Source organism: Ictalurus furcatus, chromosome 9, assembly GCF_023375685.1.
Source record: "Ictalurus furcatus strain D&B chromosome 9, Billie_1.0, whole genome shotgun sequence".
Lineage (NCBI taxonomy): Eukaryota > Metazoa > Chordata > Actinopteri > Siluriformes > Ictaluridae > Ictalurus > Ictalurus furcatus.
Window position 1 is genome coordinate 31229590 of NC_071263.1, and position 19140 is coordinate 31248729.

Here is a 19140-nt window from a genome sequence, read left to right on the forward strand (position 1 = left end):
CTATAAGTTAAAGATACGTTTGATGAAACTATGCTACTTTGTGCAACCGTATACGTTTTTAGTAGCTCATAAACGTTTTTTAAATGATTTTACATTCACATGAAGTTACAATCAAATTAGTTGATTAGCTAAAGGTGCGTTAGGACTGACTTATAAATAACCTTGTTGTCAGAGTTATTGTAGTGTTTAGGTGAATAAAATTTCCCAGGATTTTCTCACTCTGTTGTTAGCAATAACCCCATAAACATGCTCTACGTGTTAGTATGTTAGCCTGTTGTGAGCTAGCAGTTACTTATCGGACTTTTAGTAAGTTTTAGCAGGTAACTTCACAGAGTTTAAACGTCAAATCAACCACAAAGACCACAGAAGGAGGGGAATAGTGCATGTTTCATTAAATACAGTCATCAGAACTACACTACCCAGAATTCCGTTCTCTCAAATCCAGCATTTCCTGAAACCTGGGCTAATGTACGACGTAAAGTGTTTTAGTACTGGCTTGTCATCAAGGTTGTCAAGTTTCATATTATTTTTTACATATTATTCTCTGCAAAATCACACCCTCTCTTCACAGCCAATTGGGGATCTTTGACCGGCCAACAAGCGTCCAATCAGATTAAGTCTTTCAGCCTGAGGCACTGAAAGAGGAGCGTGAAGTGGCAGAGAGGAAATAAATAAAATTGGACATTTTACAGCATGTTATAGCTCATTTCTTTCTCATTTGATTTCAGTCATTCCTCAGTTGTTGTATCACGACAAAAAAGAAACAAAAAGAACTAAAACTTATTAGCAGAGGTTAGCAAAGTTCTGCTGTTACTAGCCCCTCATTCATTCATCTTTATTCTTTTGTTGTCATTTTCCTGTGCGTTAGCTATCTATACTCTGAAATGGGGAAAATAAAATAAATTATCCACGTCCTGTCTGATGTAGCTTCCTTCATGTTAGCACCCATCCTTCTTCATAACCTGTGTGTGTGTATATGTGACAATGTGTGAGCGTACGCATCTTCATATGGACATCAGTGTGTTGGTATGCGTGTGTGTGCGTGTGGTTCCATGCGCATGTGTGTGTGTGTGTTTAGAAGCCCTTAATGTGGCAGTAAGCCTCGAGTGAGGAGAACAAGATGTAGATCAGCCACAAGCTGACAAAGAGCATGGTTGTGAGCACTTTGGCAGTCCTCGGGCCTCCCAGCTCTCCACCGATGTCGGGTCGGCGCCGGTACATGAGCGTAGCCACGCAGATGAAGGCGAAGATGGTGAAGAGTGTGACTGAGAAGGCCAGGCTGCCTGGCTCCACACGAAATTCACGCCCTCTCGATTGGTGGTAGATGGCGGCGATGGACCATGCCACACCGATGCCCAGGAACACATTCACCGCATTGCTGCCCGTCACGTTCCCGATAGACGCATCAGCATACTGGTCCTGGATCGCAGCCACTTTACTGGCGAAGGTGTCTGGAGAAAAAAAGAAAGAAAGAGAAGCATACATTAAGCTGGTGGAAGACTTTAAAAGGTTTGAATGCTGCCCTCTAGTGGAAAATACTGCAGTGACATCCACAGTTTTATATCATCGGTCATGAAAAATTGCGTAACAGTTATATCCATTGCATAAAGTCACACTTTCAGATAAGGGATCCAAAAATGTTGCTTTCAATTTTACAACTGCATAATAGTAAAGATGGAATAGTGGGCTGTAAATAAACTGTAGTTACACTGAGGTAAATAAAGTATGTTCTAGTTACACTGAGGTAAATAAAGTATACCATCATTACACTGAGGTAAATAAAGCATACTGTATATAAAACAAAGTGTGTTATAGTTACATTGAGGAAAATAAAGTGTGTTATAGTTAAACTGAGGTAAATAAAGCGTGTTATAGTTACACTGAGGTTAATAAAGTGTGCTATAGTTTATAGTTATAGTTACAGCGAGATAAATAAAGTGTGTTATATATAAAATAAAGTGTGTTATAGTTACACTGAGGAAAATAAAGTGTGTTATAGTTACACTGAGGCAAATAAAGTGTTTTATATATAAAATAAAGTGTGTTATATATAAAATAAAGTGTGTTATAGTTACACTGAGGTAGATATAGTGTGTTATAGTTACACTGAGATAAATAAAGTGTGTTATAGTTACAGCGAGGCAAATAAAGTGTGTTATATATAAAATAAAGTGTGTTATAGTTACACTGAGGTAAATAAAGTGTGTTATAGTTACACTGAGGTAAATAAAGTGTTTTATATATAAAATAAAGTGTGTTATAGTTACAGCAAAGTAAATAAAGTATTTAACAGTTACAGTGAGGTAAATAAAGTATGTTATAGTTACACTGAGGTAAATAAAGTGTTATATTTACACTGAGGTAAATAAAGTATGTTACAGTAACAGTGAAGTAAATAAAGTATGTTATAGTTACACTGAGGTAAATAAAGTGTGTTATATATAAAATAAAGTGTGTTATAGTTACAGCGAGGTAAATAAAGTGTGTTTTATATATAAAATAAAGTATCTTATAGTTACACTGAGGTAAATAAAGTGTGTTATAGTTTCACTGAGGTAAATAAAGTGTATTATAGTTACAGTGAGGTAAATAAAGTGTGTCACAGTTACACTGAGGTAAATAAAGTGTTATATATAAAATAAAGTGTGTTAAAGTTACAGCGAGGTAAGTAAAGTGTGTTATATATAAAATAAAGTATGTTATAGTTACACTAGGGTAAAGTGTGTTATAGTTTCACTGAGGTAAATAAAGTGTGTTATGTATAAAATAAAGTGTTATAGTTATACTGAGGTAAAAAAAGTGTGTTATATATAAAATAAATTGTGTTATAGTTAAACTGAGGTAAATAAAGTGTGTTATAGGTACACTGAGGTAAATAAAGTGTGTTACAGTAACAGTGAGGTAAATAAAGTATGTTATAGTTACACTGAGGTAAATAAAGTATGTTATAGTTACACTGAGGTAAATAAAGCATGTTATATATAAAATAAAGTGTGTTATAGTTACACTGAGGTAAATAAAGTATGTTATAGTTACACTGAGGTAAATAAAGCATGTTATATATAAAATAAAGTGTGTTATAGTTACACTGAGGTAAATAAAGTATGTTATAGTTACACTGAGGTAAATAAAGTGTTATATATAAAATAAAGTGTCTTATAGTTACACTGAGGTAAATAAAGTATGTTACAGTAACAGTGAGGTAAATAAAGTATGTTATAGTTACACTAATGTAAATAAAGTGTGATATATTTAAAATAAAGTGTGTTATAGTTACAGTGAGGTAAATAAAGTATGTTACAGTAACAGTGAGGTAAATAAAGTATGTTATAGTTACACTAATGTAAATAAAGTGTGATATATTTAAAATAAAGTGTGTTATAGTTACACTGAGGTAAATAAAGTATGTTATAGTTACACTGACGTAAATAAAGTGTGTTATATATAAAATAGTGTGTTATATTGTGTTACAGGTAGTAAATTATGAGGTAAATTATGGATGCTATTACGATTACACTATGGACAGAGAGGACAGAAGTACCACAAGCACACAGAATTCAGCAGGCAATAAAAGCTGCCATCTCTGATTCACAACACCAGCATTTCCAATCTGTTGCTTCCTTTATTTCTCATTTATCGTCACCGTCTCCATGGCATTACCATGGTGATCCTGGGCCGAGTCTCGACCAGACGGTCCGCTATCGCTGCTAACGGTAACGTAGGCGTTGTGGCAACGAGCGCCGCGTCCCACGATCCCCTGCGGGAGAGCCGTCAGCGTTCACAGATCTCAGACTTCCAACCACTTCAAAACAATTACAGATCTGAAAGTGCCAAATCTCACAATTATACACCTACACCGCCTTCTGACTATTGTTACTGTGAGTTAGGGTTAAAAAAAATAAAGTTTGAATTGAATAGTTACACAGATAGATACAGAGTCTGGATTTGCAAAAGTCATATAGATATAAACTTTTGGATTTGGAAATATACCAGTTCATCCAAAAATAAAATGTCCACAAATGTTAACAAGCAGCCAAGTCATGTTTGGTGTCCTTGGTTTGAATCTTTCATTTTGCATTGCAGCTAATATAGAGCTAAAAGCTAATGGAGCTAACACAGTGGAAGTTAAGCCTTCATTTTAGCATGGTGTAAGCTGCATGTCTAAATCATGATATGGACATTTGAAGGGCCGTATTCAGAGTTTAGCTAAGTGCATAGTGAGGAGATGTTCAGACCTATTACAGCAAAGAAAAAAAAAACGCTCTTTTCCTTCTTCGAAAAATCCATCAACCTCAGAGGTGTGAACTAAGAAGAAAAGAGAGAGAGGAAAAAGAGGGAAATAAAAGGGGGTGGGACTAAACCCCTGGGCTGTTTCCTGCTCTCTCAGCACTACGTGCCGGGACTAATAAACACACACACTGCAGCAGCCATATATTACAGCCCATTTCTTACTCTGTGTGTGTGCATGTGTGTTTGTGTGTAAATGCATGTTTGCACTCTCTGCTGAGTGTCATGACTGATGAAGCTAATCAGTTGGTCACACTTTGTGAATTAAACAATCCATCACACACACACACACACACACACACACAATCATAATAGACTTTTGGATTCCTCGCTAAAGCCCACATTCCTCTCCTCTGTTGAATCTCTGCCATACTGAGGGCCGGTCCATTACACTATCAGCTCGACCGATGCAGTGAGGATTTAATACTGAAATGACACGCATCAGTATTCAGAGCTCAGACATAAGTACTGACTTTTCATAAGTTACGCGAGTTACGCATATGGGGGCGGAGTTTGTCAAAAACAGAGGCGTGTCTCAGTTACGCTCGATTCTGATCTTGAACTTAAGCGGATGTTAATCGCGTGATATCGGCTCGAGTGAGGAGCGGTGTTAAGTCCAGCGCCACCGTCTGACTGTTTGATGTAACTACAATATGTCACGCTGAATTTTACGTTTGGGCTGTAAATACTTTCACAAACTATGGAGTGTCATTCGAGGACAAAATTAAGTATATATATTTTTAAAAACAGCTGGGTGCTAGTTAACAAGTCGGTAGTTAGCTAGCTAACTAGTCAACATACGCAATCCTAGATAAGAGCACCATAACATAAGTTGTTAAAAACTGTTAGCTGGCTAATGTTACACTGTGAGGCTGTCACTGGATTAGCAAAGCATATAGCTAGTTTAGTCTGTTAGCTTGTTACCATAACGATATGCTGTTTCTTTCTGTATCTCTTAGATACTGTACATACACGTTTTCTCACAAAATGGAATCTGTCTCTCCCTCTCGCCTGTCTCACTCCCATTCGACACTGACCTGGTACGGAGGTGCCGAGAGCGACGAACACCACGGCAGTGACAGAGTCCTTCAGTCCCACGGTGCAGCCGAAGTGAGACGCCAGGTCTCCGATAAATGCTGTCAGCACGCCAATCATGATGATTGATACAACAAAACACGCCCACCCGTTCCAGTAATCAGTGGGCGGGACAAAGGCGAACAGAACCTTCCAGAACACAGTGAGGAAGTGCATGACATAATCGAAACAGGATGGGAGCTTCTCCTCCCCGCATTCTTCATCATCATCATCCTCACCTGTACATCAGAGAGAGAGAGAGTTATTATTATTATTATTATTATTATTATTATTATTTCACTATTATTAAAGGGAGAGCATTTCACATATGACATAACTATACACTGCTCTATACAAAACACACACACAACTCATGTTTGATGTTATAAGTATTTCTGATCTCATTATTGTGGTTTATTGTCGTACCGATGCATCACACCACTAATCTAAAGTCTCTTTAGAGTTAACTCTTTAAAGTTTCTGGCTGGAGGAGGATGTGAATAAATATGAATAAATGAATATCAGATGCAGCTTAATAGCTTTAAACCACATCCAGAGACACACACACACACACACACACACACACACACACACACACACACACACACACACACAAGGCGAGTGTTTGTGTGATTAGAAGTCTGTGTTTGTGTATCATGTGAAAGCCTGTTAGTTTGATCTCCATGGCAACACTGTTTGAGCAAACCATGGCTCATTCTTCACACTCACACATTTCACACAACACACACACACACACACACACACACACGCAAATAGGGCTTCACAATGCTACTCTGGATAAATAAACTGTGTGGAACAAACAGCCTGACATTTAAAGCTTTTAAACCATTAACGCTTTTAGCGTGTGTGTGTGTGTGTGTGTGTGTGTGTGTGTGTGTGTGTGAGAGAGAGAGAGAGAGAGAGAGAGAGAGAGACTCTATTCACGCCAACAGAAACAAGATGCAATAAAACATCCGGAAGCTGCTCGTTTTCAGCGAGTTACAGCCATTTACAGCAACAGGAGGCAGAGCAAAGTCGGCGGGGTTACAGGTGAAGCAGCTCTGACAATAACGCAGGTTTATATTAATACGTTCGTTCTAATATGTTATCGTTTCTATAGTAACAGCGACAAGTACAGAGGACTCTGTAATCATTGGCACTATGAAGTTTTCTGTAAGGAGAAATGTGTTTATGTAACATTTATGGAAGGAGTCTCCAGTGTCAGAGGTAAAGCTGTAACTTTAAGTTTTCCCACATCTTCAGGACAGAGGAGTTTACACTTCTTTACGGTTTCTCAATAACATCACATGCTACGTTTTTTTTAGCTTATTAACTTGAAGAGAGAGAATAAAGAGAGAGAATAAAGAGAGAGAATAAAGAGAGGGAATAAAGAGAGAGAATAAAGAGAGAGAATAAAGAGAGGGAATAAAGGGAGAGAATAAAGAGAGGGAATAAAGAGAGGGAATAGAGAGAGAATAAAGAGAGAGAATAAAGAGAGAGAATAAAGAGAGGGATGGTGAGGGAACGAGTGTTAATAGCTGCTATAACGTAAGTGACAACAGGAACTAACTTTGAATGTAGCTATAAATGGATAAAAAGTATGATGTGTGGTTCTTAAATAAATAAAACATTGTAACTGTTGGTGAACTGCTGTGGTTTAAGAGGAATAAAACATTCAGGGAAGTGCTGTTCTAGGAAAATAACTAACGTCAGGGTGTTACAGTAACTCCGCTTCATCACACCTGCATGTTGTTGATTAGTTTCCTTTAACAGCACAACCCCAAACATGTCATCCCTTACTTACTCTTCATTACTGAATCTGCATTTCCTCTTTAGACTCAAACGTTTTGAAGACTCACACACACACGCACACACACACACACACACAGACACACACACACTTACCGGCACTGACTGTGATGGCCTCGATGAACTGATCTCTCCAGCTGTTTGTGCCGACCAGCAGCGCCAAGTTCGTCTTCTTAATCAGTTTATCAACAGTGTTCTACAGAGAGGGACAGAGTTAATACACTTCCTGTTTACTGCTCGCAAAATACACACACACACACACACTACATTATTAACATCATAAAATGATGAAAAAATGGCTAAAAGAGTGATAGAACATTTCTTTGCATTTCGTGTTTTGCAGTATAATGCCATTTTATTCCTGTTGGAATAAAAAATAAATAAATAAATAAACAACAACAACAGCAACAATAATTATTATTATATGACTGTTTATTTTCTGATTTGTGCTTTGGCAATAATGCACTTGGCGCTGTTTTGCCAATAAGAATCTGCACCCCTCACACACACACACACACACACACACACAATCCAAGCCCACTTGAGACAGGATAGAACAGGATCAATGAAGAGTCTGCAGTCTGTCTGAATTCCCACTTGTCTAACCTCCTCGCTGTGAAGTGTGTGTGTGTGTGTGTGTGTGTAAGAGAGAGAGACCGAAGAGTGTGTGGGCCAAGGGGTGTGTGTGGGCTTCAAGTTTCCATCTGTTATAAGTGTGTGTGTGTTGGGAGTGAGTGTGGGTGAGAGACGAGAACACCACTCCAGTGTCCATGAAATTCCCTTAGATGTGTGTGTGTGTGTGTGTGTGTTTTCACCTTGAACTCGTAGGACTCTTCAATGATGATCTCCAGTTTGACATGTTCACCCAGCATGGGTTTGCCCATCTCCGCGATGCGCCGCTCCTCTTCATCCTCTCCTGTTAGAGGCTCCGCCTCTTCCTTTTCCACATCCTTCACTTCCTCTGGAATTATTTAGAGTCACATGATCATCATGTGCTTCTGCTTGAAGATGTTTTAAATGTTGTGACGGATGTTTTAAACAGTGATCTGAACTAGCAAATCAATGTGTGAATCGTTTAAATGAATCAAACTTATGATTCTTTTGATTCTTCACGTAATTCAATTTCTATAATAACCCACATTTGGTTCATGTGAATCAGTTCACTTTCTCTCTCTCGCTCTCTCTTCATTACATCATTCTGGCTTCTTCTGTCTGTCTTATGTTCTCTTTCTCCAATTTCCTGTACTTTTTCTGTTTCTGTCCTCTTTTTTCTCTTTCTGTCTCTCTATTCGATTCAGTGAATCAGTTATTTTAAAAGATTCATCCTATATAAGGATATTATTGAAAAAGCTTTGTGTCTAGCAATTTTGCATGAATATTGTACCATATGTTATTTGACATCAACACTAGTATTATCACCACCTCTTTGGTGTTTGATGTGATGTCAGCATTTTCAAATCAGGTTAATGGAGAAATTCTCAAAAACACCGTAGAAAAGAAATAGTGGGAGTCATACTGATGAAGTCTGAGTCGTTAGAAAAGAACAAATCACCCATCACCGACTGAATCACTGATTCACTGATTCAGTCAGTAATTAAGTCATGTATTGTTCATACAGTCACGTCCAAGAATCAGAGTGTACCGCATTTACTGTTGTTTTTTTCTTTCTTTCATTTGACTCAATGATTCAGGTTTCGAATGATTCAGGATGACTCATGAATATATCAAAAAGAATCGTTTAGCTGTGTGAGAAATCTGTCTTTAAAACTCGTCTTTACTTCATTTTTAAAATAAAATCATTGTGGTGCTGAATATATTTCAAGTGTATGTACACATGCACGCACGCACGCACACGTACACACACACACACACACACACACACACACAGAAGGATAGAGGATGGAAATGTGATGAGAGTTAGTGTGGGTTGTGGAAGTCATTCCATTAGCACAGGTACATTAGAGCACAAGAATGAATCTGAAACACATACACACACACTCACACACACTCAAACACACACACACATGCTCACACACACACACACACACACACACACACACACACGAGTTGATTTGCAGGAGGAGACGAACTCTAACCTTTATTACTCATTCCTCCCACCTGTTCTCTCTTCCTGCCTGCTTATCTGTCTTTCTCTCTCTCTTTCCCTTTTATCCCATCTATCTCTCAGCTTCTTTCTGTGTCTTTATTTCTCCATTTCTCTCCCTCTGTACCTCCTTCACTGTTTCTCTGTCTGTCTCTCAACCTGTTCATGAATAAATCTGTCTATTCATCCTTTTTCTTCCAATGACTCTCTGTTCTTGTCTTTCTTTCATTCTTTTGTTCTTGTATTATTTTATTTTGTTCTGTCTTTTTGTCAATCTCTCACACAGTTTCTGTCTCCAGCTCTCTCTCTTAGTCCCTTAATATCTCCAGTTCTCTCTCTGTGCCTGTCTGTGAGTTTCTCTCCAACTTTTTGTCCATCTCTCTTTTGATCAATCTCTCAGGCTTTCCATCTTTTCTCCCTATAAATTCTTTCTTTCTTTCTTTCTTTTCTTTCTTTCACCTTTGCTTTTTTAGAAAGGCATTAATATATCAATGACAATTATTATCTGAGCTGTGCTAAATAGGTGTAGTTCATTAGCTCTTACTATTACAGACCTTAGTGTAATTAATCATTGCAGTCAGCCAGACATGTGTGTGTGTGTGTGTGTGTGTGTGTGTGTGTAAATATATAGGTTATTGTGATTATGTATTTTAGTTGGTTTACAAAATGGGTCAGCTTTATTTACACCAAGTACACTGCTGAACGAATCCCACAATGCACTGCTCTGGTACGGAATGTGTGTGAGGTGTGTAACAGTGTGTATAAGTGTGTATGGGTGTATGTGAGGTGTGTAACGATTTGTATAAGCGTGTGTGAGGTTCGTAATGGTGTGTGAGGTGTGTAACAGTGTGTATAAGTGTGTGTGTGAGGTGTGTATAACGGTGTGTATAAGTACATGTGCAGTGTGTAAAGGTGTGTGTGAGGTGTGTATAAGTGTGTGTGAGGTGTGTAACAGTGTGTATAAGTGTGTGTGAGGTGTGTAACGGTGTGTATGAGGTGTGTATAAGTGTGTGTGAGGTGTGTAACGGTGTGTAACAGTGTGTGTGAGGTGTGTAACGGTGTGTATAAGTGTGTGTGAGGTGTGTAACAGTGTGTGTGAGGTGTGCAACGGTGTGTATAAGTGTGTGTGAGGTGTGTATAAGTGTGTGTGAGGTGTGTAACGGTGTGTATAAGTGTGTGTAACGGTGTGTATAAGTGTGTGTGAGGTGTGTATAAGTGTGTGTGAGGTGTGTAACGGTGTGTATAAGTGTGTGTGAGGTGTGTATAAGTGTGTGTGAGGTGTGTAACGGTGTGTATAAGTGTGTGTGAGGTGTGTATAAGTGTGTGTGAGGTGTGTAACGGTGTGTATAAGTGTGTGTGAGGTGTGTAACGGTGTGTATAAGTGTGTGTGAGGTGTGTATAAGTGTGTGTGAGATGTGTAACGGTGTGTATAAGTGTGTGTAACGGTGTGTATAAGTGTGTGTGAGGTGTGTATAAGTGTGTGTGAGGTGTGTAACGGTGTGTATAAGTGTGTGTGAGGTGTGTATAAGTGTGTGTGAGGTTTGTAACGGTGTGTATAAGTGTGTGTGAGGTGTGTATAAGTGTGTGTGAGGTGTGTAACGGTGTGTATAAGTGTGTGTGAGGTGTGTATAAGTGTGTGTGAGGTGTGTAACGGTGTGTATAAGTGTGTGTGAGGTGTGTATAAGTGTGTGTGAGGTGTGTATAAGTGTGTGTGAGGTGTGTATAAGTGTGTGTGAGGTGTGTAACGGTGTGTATAAGTGTGTGTGAGGTGTGTATAAGTGTGTGTGAGGTGTGTAACGGTGTGTATAAGTGTGTGTGAGGTGTGTAACGGTGTGTATAAGTGTGTGTGAGGTGTGTATAAGTGTGTGTGAGGTGTGTAACGGTGTGTATAAGTGTGTGTGAGGTGTGTATAAGTGTGTGTGAGGTGTGTTACGGTGTGTATAAGTGTGTGTGAGGTGTGTATAAGTGTGTGTGAGGTGTGTAACGGTGTGTATAAGTGTGTGTGAGGTGTGTAACGGTGTGTATAAGTGTGTGTGAGGTGTGTATAAGTGTGTGTGAGGTGTGTTACAGTGTGTATAAGTGTGTGTGAGGTGTGTATAAGTGTGTGTGAGGTGTGTAACGGTGTGTATAAGTGTGTGTAAGAGGTATGTATTTATTTCTATATTTATTCATATTGTGCATATTAAAATCTTCCTGTGTGCAATACGACACGTCTCATGTTTAATCCATATGAAATAATGATGGTGTGTTACCTTTTGTTTGTGTGTGTGTGTGTGTGTGTGTGTGTGAGAGAGAGAGAGAGAGAGAGAAAGAGAAAGAAAGAAAATGGGAATAAGAAATAAGAAAAGAGACCAGGAAAACCCTGATAAACTTTTGAGCTCAGTAGGAAATCAGTAGGAGAGAGAGAGGCACTGCTGAAGAGCACAGAGGGGTAAAGAGAGAGAGAGAGAGAGAGAGAGAGAGAGAGAGAGACAGACAGAGGGTGAGATTGCTTGAGACAGAGAGACTGGCAGAAACAGAGAAACAGATTGAAAAAGAAAGAAAAATAAATAGAGAGAGAGACAAGTAGAGATAAAGACCGACAAAGAGCAAGACATACAGTGCATCCGGAGAGTATTCACAGCGCTTCACTTTCTCCACATTTTGTGATGTTACAGCCTTATTCCAAAATGGATTCAATTCATTATTTTCCTCAAAATTCTACAAACAATACCCCATAATGACAACGTGAAAGAAGTTTGTTTGAAATCTTTGCAAATTTATTAAAAATAAAAGACAAAAAAGCACATGTGCATAAGTATTCACAGCCTTTGGCATGACACTCAAAATTGAGCTCAGGTGCATCCTGTTTCCACTGATCATCCTTGAGATGTTTCTACAACGTGATTGGAGTGCACCTGTGGTAAATTCAGTTGATTGGACATGATTTGTAAAGGCACACACCTGTCTATATAAGGTCCCACAGTTAACAATGCATGTCAGAGCACAAACCAAGCCATGAAGTCCAAGGAACTGTCTGGAGACCACCGAGACAGGATTGTATCGAGGCACAGATCTGGGGAAGGGTACAGAAACATTTCTGCAGCATTGAAGGTCCCAATGAGCACAGTGTCCTCCATCATCCGTAAATGGAAGAAGTCTGGAACCAGCAGGACTCTTCCTAGAGCTGGCCGCCCGGCCAAACTGAGCGATCGGGGGAGAAGGGCCTTAGTCAGGGAGGTGACCAAAAACCCGATGGTCACTCTGACAGAGCTCCAGTGTGTCTCTGTGGAGAGAGGAGAACCTTCCAGAAGAACAACCATCTCTGCAGCACTCCACCAATCAGGCCTGTATGGTAGAGTGGCCAGACGGAAGCCACTCCTCAGTAAAAGGCACATGACAGCCCACCTGGAGGACTCTCAGACCATGAGAAACAAAATTCTCTAGTCTGATGAAACAAAGATTGAACAAAGATTGAACTCTTTGGGCTGAATGACAAGCTTCATGTCTGGAGGAAACCAGGCACCACTCATCACCTGGCCAATACCATCCCTACAGTGAAGCATGGTGGTGGCAGCATCATGCTGTGGGGATGTTTTTCAGCGGCAGGAACTGGGAGACTAGTCAGGATCGAGGGAAAGATGAATTCAGCAATGTACAGAGACATCCTTGATGAAAACCTGCTCCAGAGCGCTCTGGACCTCAGACTGGGGCGAAGGTTCAACTTCCAACAGGAGAACGACCCTAAGAACACAGCCAAGATAACGAAGGAGTGGCTACAGGACAACTCTGTGAATGTCCTTGAGTGGCCCAGCCAGAGCCCAGACTTGAACCCGATTGAACATCTCTGGAGAGATCTGAAAATGGCTGTGCACTGACGCTCCCCATCCGACCTGATGGAGCTTGAGAGGTCCTGCCAAGAAGAATGGGAGAAACTGCCCAGAAATAGGTGTGCCAGGCTTGTAGCATCATTCTCAAAAAGACTCGAGGCTGTAATCGGTGCCAAAGGTGCGTCAACAAACTATTGAGCAAAGGCTGTGAATACTTATGTACATGTGCTTTTTTTGGTTTTTAATTTTTAATAAATTTGCAAAGACTTCAAACAAACTTCTTTCACGTTGTCATTATGGGGTATTGTTTGTAGAATTCTGAGGAAAATAATGAATTTAATCCATTTTGGAATAAACCTGTAACATAACAAAATGTGGAGAAAGTGAAGCGCTGTGAACACTCTCCGGATGCACTGTACACAGAGACGGAGAATGAGACAGAGAGATGTGAGAGAGAGACAGAATAAGAGAGACAGAGAGACAGACAGATAGAGAGCATCAGATAAAGACAGAGAGACAGATAGAGTGAGAGACCTACAGAGACAGAGACAGACAGAGCAACAGTTAGAAAGAGAAATAGAGACAGATTATGAGAGATAGATAGAGAAAGAGAGAGAGGCAGTTAAAGAGAGAGAGAAGGACAGATAGAGAGACAGACAGATAGAGAAAGACAGACAGACAGATAGGTAGAGAGAGAGAGAGAGAGAGAGAGAGAGACCTCTGTGTTCTGTGTGTCCTCTCCTCTTCCACTGTGGCGTCTCGAGCACTAAATAAAAGCTGCACTGTTTATTGTACTCCTCTCGATCGAGCACACAGACCGAGATCGTCTTCCTGCAGAGACACAACGACAGAGAACATTGGAACCAAGCATCTCACACACACACACACACACACACACACACACACACACACACACAGGGACCCTAGGTGACTCCAGAGATGGAGCGTGAGCGTGATAGTGACGATGACGATGATAATGAGGATCTTGGTGGTGGAGGCGTGGCTTGGCCTACCCAAACCACGCCCCATTCCCCTCCCATTTTCCCCCTCCCCCACCTTTTTTCTCACTGCTCTCTATAAGCTGTGGTTCTCCGATCTCCAGGAAGAAGCTCTTGTTCTTCTCGTACTCCTCGTCGTCGATTATCCTGACTTTTATCATTTTGCTGGAAGAAGAAGAAGAAGAAAGAGAAAGAGAGAGAGAGAGAAAAGAAAAAAAATGAAAGAAAAAGAGAGGAAGAAGAAAACGAGTGAGGGAATTGCAGAAGAAGAGTAAAAAGTGAAGCACGCAGTCACGAGTGCACAAAGTGGAAGATGACAGGAGGGGAGGAATGAAAAAAGAGACAGGACGAGCCTGGACAGTGTTTACGTATAAGCAGTTACACACACGCGGTGAGGGGGCATGGCCTAAAGTCTTAATGGAAACAATGTTACACTTTTCTCTTTACACTTCGATTAAAGGTTAAAGTGATAAAACGCTCAAACAGCAGCTGATCCTAATGGGCCTGGCCTAACATACTAATAAGCAAACCTGAGTGATTGACAGCTCTCAGACTCCGCCCACTCAAGTAACTAAACACGGCTGCTATGGTTACTGCATGTCATTCAAGTAGCCACTAATTAGCCAATTAGGTTTATGCTAACGATAAACAGTGTTTATTACTCAAACTTGCCACAAGGTGAGATTGTATCATTTTAATTCATAAAGTCAAAATACTCCGCCCCAAAAATGCATATTTTATGTCACGTGTTATCGTTATCATGACATTTCTGTACTGGTTATTAGCCACCAATCAGGGTTAAACTAATTTCAGTAGTGTCAAGCTAATTTCCGTGACGTTTATGCTTCACGCTAATACCAATTAAAGTTATGCTAACACCAGTTAGAGTTATGCTAACACCAGTGAGTGTCAAGCTCATGCCAAAAAAGATTCAGCTGAAATAAAATTAGAGTTATGCTAATAACAGTTGTGGTTATTCCTACCAGGTGATGCAGTTCCCATGATGCATTGCAGCACACATTCACAGTGCGGTGTGAGTCACTGTTGCACTTTGAAGTGTGTAACGAAATGTCAAACAAGATTCGGTTTCTCAAGATTGAGTCAGAACACGTGTTTCTTTACACACACACACACACACACACACACACACACACTGTCTCATTGTCTTTTGAAAGTCTTAGAAAGCAGCATGTTTTGAGAAAGTCTTCAAAAGGCAGTGAGATGTCACCACGTTGCCATGGTTACCGATACGCTAACAATCACCGACGCTAAAGCTCGTTAGGCGAGATGGAATAAAATATCGTTGGGGAAACTAATGATGTAACTTAAAAATGAAATAAAATTTTAAGTAAAATAATTATAAATAACAGCAGGACAGGAGAGGCTAACACACTTCACTGCTCCAAAACTATTTAGATTTCCATATCGTTTACATATTTACATATTCAAATACTAAACAATTTACATAAATGCTCAAAGATACTGTATAAGTTTCCTAAACTTTCTCTTTAACTGAATACCAACAAACACTGACTAGGAATTATGGGGACAAAATTAAATACATAAATATGACTATTAAGTCATTACTTATGATATCATCAATTTAAAGTCCATGAAAAGTTTTTTTGGTGGCTAGCTAGTGTTTGTAGCTTATGTTAGCTAAGCGCAGCTAATTTGTGTGCATATGATAACTGAAAATAAATATCTAGCTAGCTAATGACTCAATAAAACAAGGTTGCTAGCTAGTGTTACACACACAGGGGCGTCACGGTAGCGTGTTTAGAGGAGAAAACATTAAATAAATAAAAGCAGCTAGTTAACTAACATCTCTGTAAGATGAGGTATTAGACATATAGCTAGCTGACTAGCATTCTTCTTTGGCTGTGTCCCAATCTGAGATTCAGGTCAAGGTGACTTTAAACTGAATCAAAGGAAATGAAAACTTCCACTTTCACGGAAGTGGCACATTTTCACAAGACAAAACTGTCAAAGGAGAAAAGAACATCAAGGAGACCCAATTTCTCTCATTCTCTAACACACACACACACACACACACACTTTCTCAAGGGTGCACTTTGACAGGCAGGTCTTAAGTGACTCAATTAATTTGAGTAAATGTAACAGGTTTCCCCCGAGATTGATTGGTGTGTGTGCGTGTGTGTGTGTGTGTGTGTGTGTGTGTTTCCACACTATTTTGGCTCATTGCTGATGACATTTTAATATTCATGAGCGCTGTTTAGTTGCTCATTAATTATGCATGAGTCACAGAGTTCTGACTAAATGCTTGGGATGACAGGGTGGTGTCCCAAATCATACCATGTTCCCTACATAGTGCACTAGTGTGTAGTCATGCCCTAAATCTGAGTGGAAAATATCCAGAGCAGAGATCCCATGATGCGCGCGCACACACACACACACACACACACACACACAGACACACACACACAAATAAATCAACACTAACGTACACATGGCACACACCCAATAAGATGAAATACTAGACGATGTCAGTACACACACACACACAAGACGAAAAAACCCCACACGAACACACACACACAAGACAAAACAACCCCCCCAAAACACACACACTCATAATGTCACAAGCATACAAACATGCAAAACACATGTACAACAAGTCTACAAAACATACACACACAAATATACACACGACACGCATAATAAAATGTGTGTGTGGGAAAGGATTTTGCTGTTGCCATGGTGACGGTCATGATGTACGTGGGACCTTTAGACACGGCGAGGTCAAGGGGTCAACTGTTAGACAAGTGCCCTTATAAGGGCACAAAGAGCACAGAGATTTACAGCCTTTCACTGTGTGTGTGTGTGTGTGTGTCTGTGTGTGTGTGTGTGTGTGTGTGATCAATTCTGAAAGACAGCTGATGGGAATTTAAACCAGGCAGAAATCGATTGTTATCCACCTGAAAGCCTATGAAAGCGACTTCAGCACATAAGTGTAGTGGAGATATTCTGATTGGCCGTAGTACCTACAGGCTGCAGCCAATGGGAACGCTTCTCTTTCAGCGTATCCTCACAGGACCGATCAGCCCACCTCAGGGACGTTAACGGGGTCTTAACCGAGCCGAAAATCTCAACAGGAACAGTGAGTTTAAGATGCGTCAGTAGTAACAGGTTTAATCTACTTTAAACACCCTTATTCATCTGAATTAATTTTTTCTATAATAACTTGCTGAGTATCATATCCACAGTTCTGTTATCCTACATGTTTATTATAAACAGAAACGTGGTCAGTAGTTACACAGAGAGATACAATACTGTACACGCTTGTTTTCAGTACCAACTTCGTTATAGATTTTTTATTATCGAGTCAGTACAAAAACGTTAGATTCCAAACATTCGTTTTCCAGCACAAAATTAAATAGTACTGAAAAATGTTTGTATGTCAGTGAAGACGTATGTAAAAGACGTTTTTCAGACAAAAACCATAATGAATTCTGCTGAGTTTCGCTGCAAAAATAAGACGCGAGTCCGACAAAGTCTCCAGAAGGACCGTGACTGGTTCTGCAACATGCTCAATAACACTTACATCTCATCTCCTTATAAATCTGCACTAACTGTACAAGACTATTTTTTTTTCTCACACCAAATATTGACTTTGTTTCATTTATTACTGTTTACTGCTCTTTACGGTATGGTTTTAAAATGAAGAAACATTTAATTTCATTATTCTGGAGGCATCTTTGTTCTACAGCATTTCTTTACATGGGTCTAAAACTTCTGCACAGTGCTGTGTGTAAGGTGTGTAAAGTGTGTAATGTGTGTAAAGTGTGCAAAGTGTGTAAAGTGTGTAAAGTGTGTAAATTGTGTGAATTGTGTAAAGTGTGTGAATTGTGTAAAGTGTGTAATGTGTGTAATGTAAAGTGTGTAAGGTGTGTAATGTGTGTAAAGTGTGTAAAGTGTGTGAATTGTGTAAAGTGTGTAATGTGTGTAATGTAAAGTGTGTAAGGTGTGTAATGTGTGTAAAGTGTGTAAAGTGTGTGAATTGTGTAAAGTGTGTAATGTGTGTAATGTAAAGTGTGTAAGGTGTGTAATGTGTGTAAAGTGTGTAAAGTGTGTGAATTGTGTAAAGTGTGTAATGTGTGTAATGTAAAGTGTGTAAGGTGTGTAAAGTGTGTAAATTGTGTGAATTGTGTAAAGTGTGTAATGTAAAGTGTGTAAGGTGTGTAATGTGTGTAAAGTGTGTAAAGTGTGTGAATTGTGTAAAGTGTGTAATGTGTGTAATGTAAAGTGTGTAAGGTGTGTAATGTGTGTAAAGTGTGTAAAGTGTGTGAATTGTGTAAAGTGTGTAATGTGTGTAATGTAAAGTGTGTAAGGTGTGTAATGTGTGTAAAGTGTGTAAAGTGTGTGAATTGTGTAAAGTGTGTAATGTGTGTAATGTAAAGTGTGTAAGGTGTGTAATGTGTGTAAAGTGTGTAAAGTGTGTGAATTGTGTAAAGTGTGTAATGTGTGTAATGTAAAGTGTGTAAGGTGTGTAAAGTGTGTAAATTGTGTGAATTGTGTAAAGTGTGTGAATTGTGTAAAGTGTGTAATGTGTGTAATGTAAAGTGTGTAAAGTGTGTAAATTGTGTGAATTGTGTAAAGTGTGTGAATTGTGTAAAGTGTGTAATGTGTGTAATGTAAAGTGTGTAAGGTGTGTAAAGTGTGTAAACTGTGTGTAAAGTGTGTAAATCAGACTGACTGAATCGATAATCTTACGGCTGAAACACTTACGCTTTTCTCTGACGAAGACTTACACTTGACTAAATATGATAAAAACTATGAAGGACGTTTGACAAAGGACTAAAAATAAAAAAAAAACTGCTGACTACAAAAATGAACATTACACACAAAGCTATCAAATAAAAAATGATATCATCAAATGATCAAACAGCAGAACAAATAAACTGAAGAACAAATAAAACAACATTTAAGTTCCGACACTTTTAAAAGTTAGTGTTTTTAAACACTTTTACATGTTTTGAGGTTTTATATATTTTTATTCCATTAGCAGATCGTTTGGCTTCGTTCTTATAAAACAGAA

General features: G+C 39.2%; 1 protein-coding gene and 1 long non-coding RNA gene across 4 annotated transcripts; one reads left to right on the top strand and one right to left on the bottom strand.

The window, feature by feature from the left end:
• Window positions 1–369: 369 nt before the first annotated feature.
• On the bottom strand, window positions 370–15324 carry slc8a1b (solute carrier family 8 member 1b). Of its 3 annotated transcripts, XM_053633194.1 has the most exons (7): window positions 15065–15324; window positions 13802–13914; window positions 7986–8131; window positions 7267–7366; window positions 5260–5600; window positions 3661–3821; window positions 1325–1451 (listed from the first exon to the last, which is right to left on the bottom strand). In XM_053633194.1, exons 1-6 carry the CDS (start codon window positions 15100–15102, stop codon window positions 3708–3710), a joined length of 852 nt encoding a protein of 283 aa, XP_053489169.1. In that variant the 5' UTR covers window positions 15103–15324; the 3' UTR covers window positions 1325–1451; window positions 3661–3707. The 3 variants fall into 3 exon arrangements, with proteins under 3 accessions (XP_053489168.1, XP_053489167.1, XP_053489169.1); XM_053633193.1 differs by lacking the exons at window positions 3661–3821; window positions 13802–13914 and adding an exon at window positions 14140–14246 and having other exon boundaries at window positions 370–1451; window positions 5325–5600; window positions 15065–15297; XM_053633192.1 differs by lacking the exon at window positions 3661–3821 and having other exon boundaries at window positions 370–1451; window positions 5325–5600; window positions 15065–15295.
• Window positions 5649–7682, top strand: LOC128612787 (uncharacterized). Its single transcript, XR_008386802.1, has 3 exons — window positions 5649–6411; window positions 6482–6588; window positions 7198–7682. It is a non-coding gene; the product is annotated as an uncharacterized LOC128612787 (long non-coding RNA).
• Window positions 15325–19140: the final 3816 nt, after the last annotated feature.

Coding starts and splice junctions, on each gene's coding strand:
- slc8a1b (XM_053633192.1), bottom strand. CDS start 15,102: ATGTGTGCTGCAATGCATCATGGGAACTGCATCACCTG. Junction 8,132..13,801: donor AGGACACACAGAACACAGAG/GTCTCTCTCTCT, acceptor AAATAATTCCAG/AGGAAGTGAAGGATGTGGAA. Junction 7,367..7,985: donor AAGAGTCCTACGAGTTCAAG/GTGAAAACACAC, acceptor CCCTCTCTGTAG/AACACTGTTGATAAACTGAT.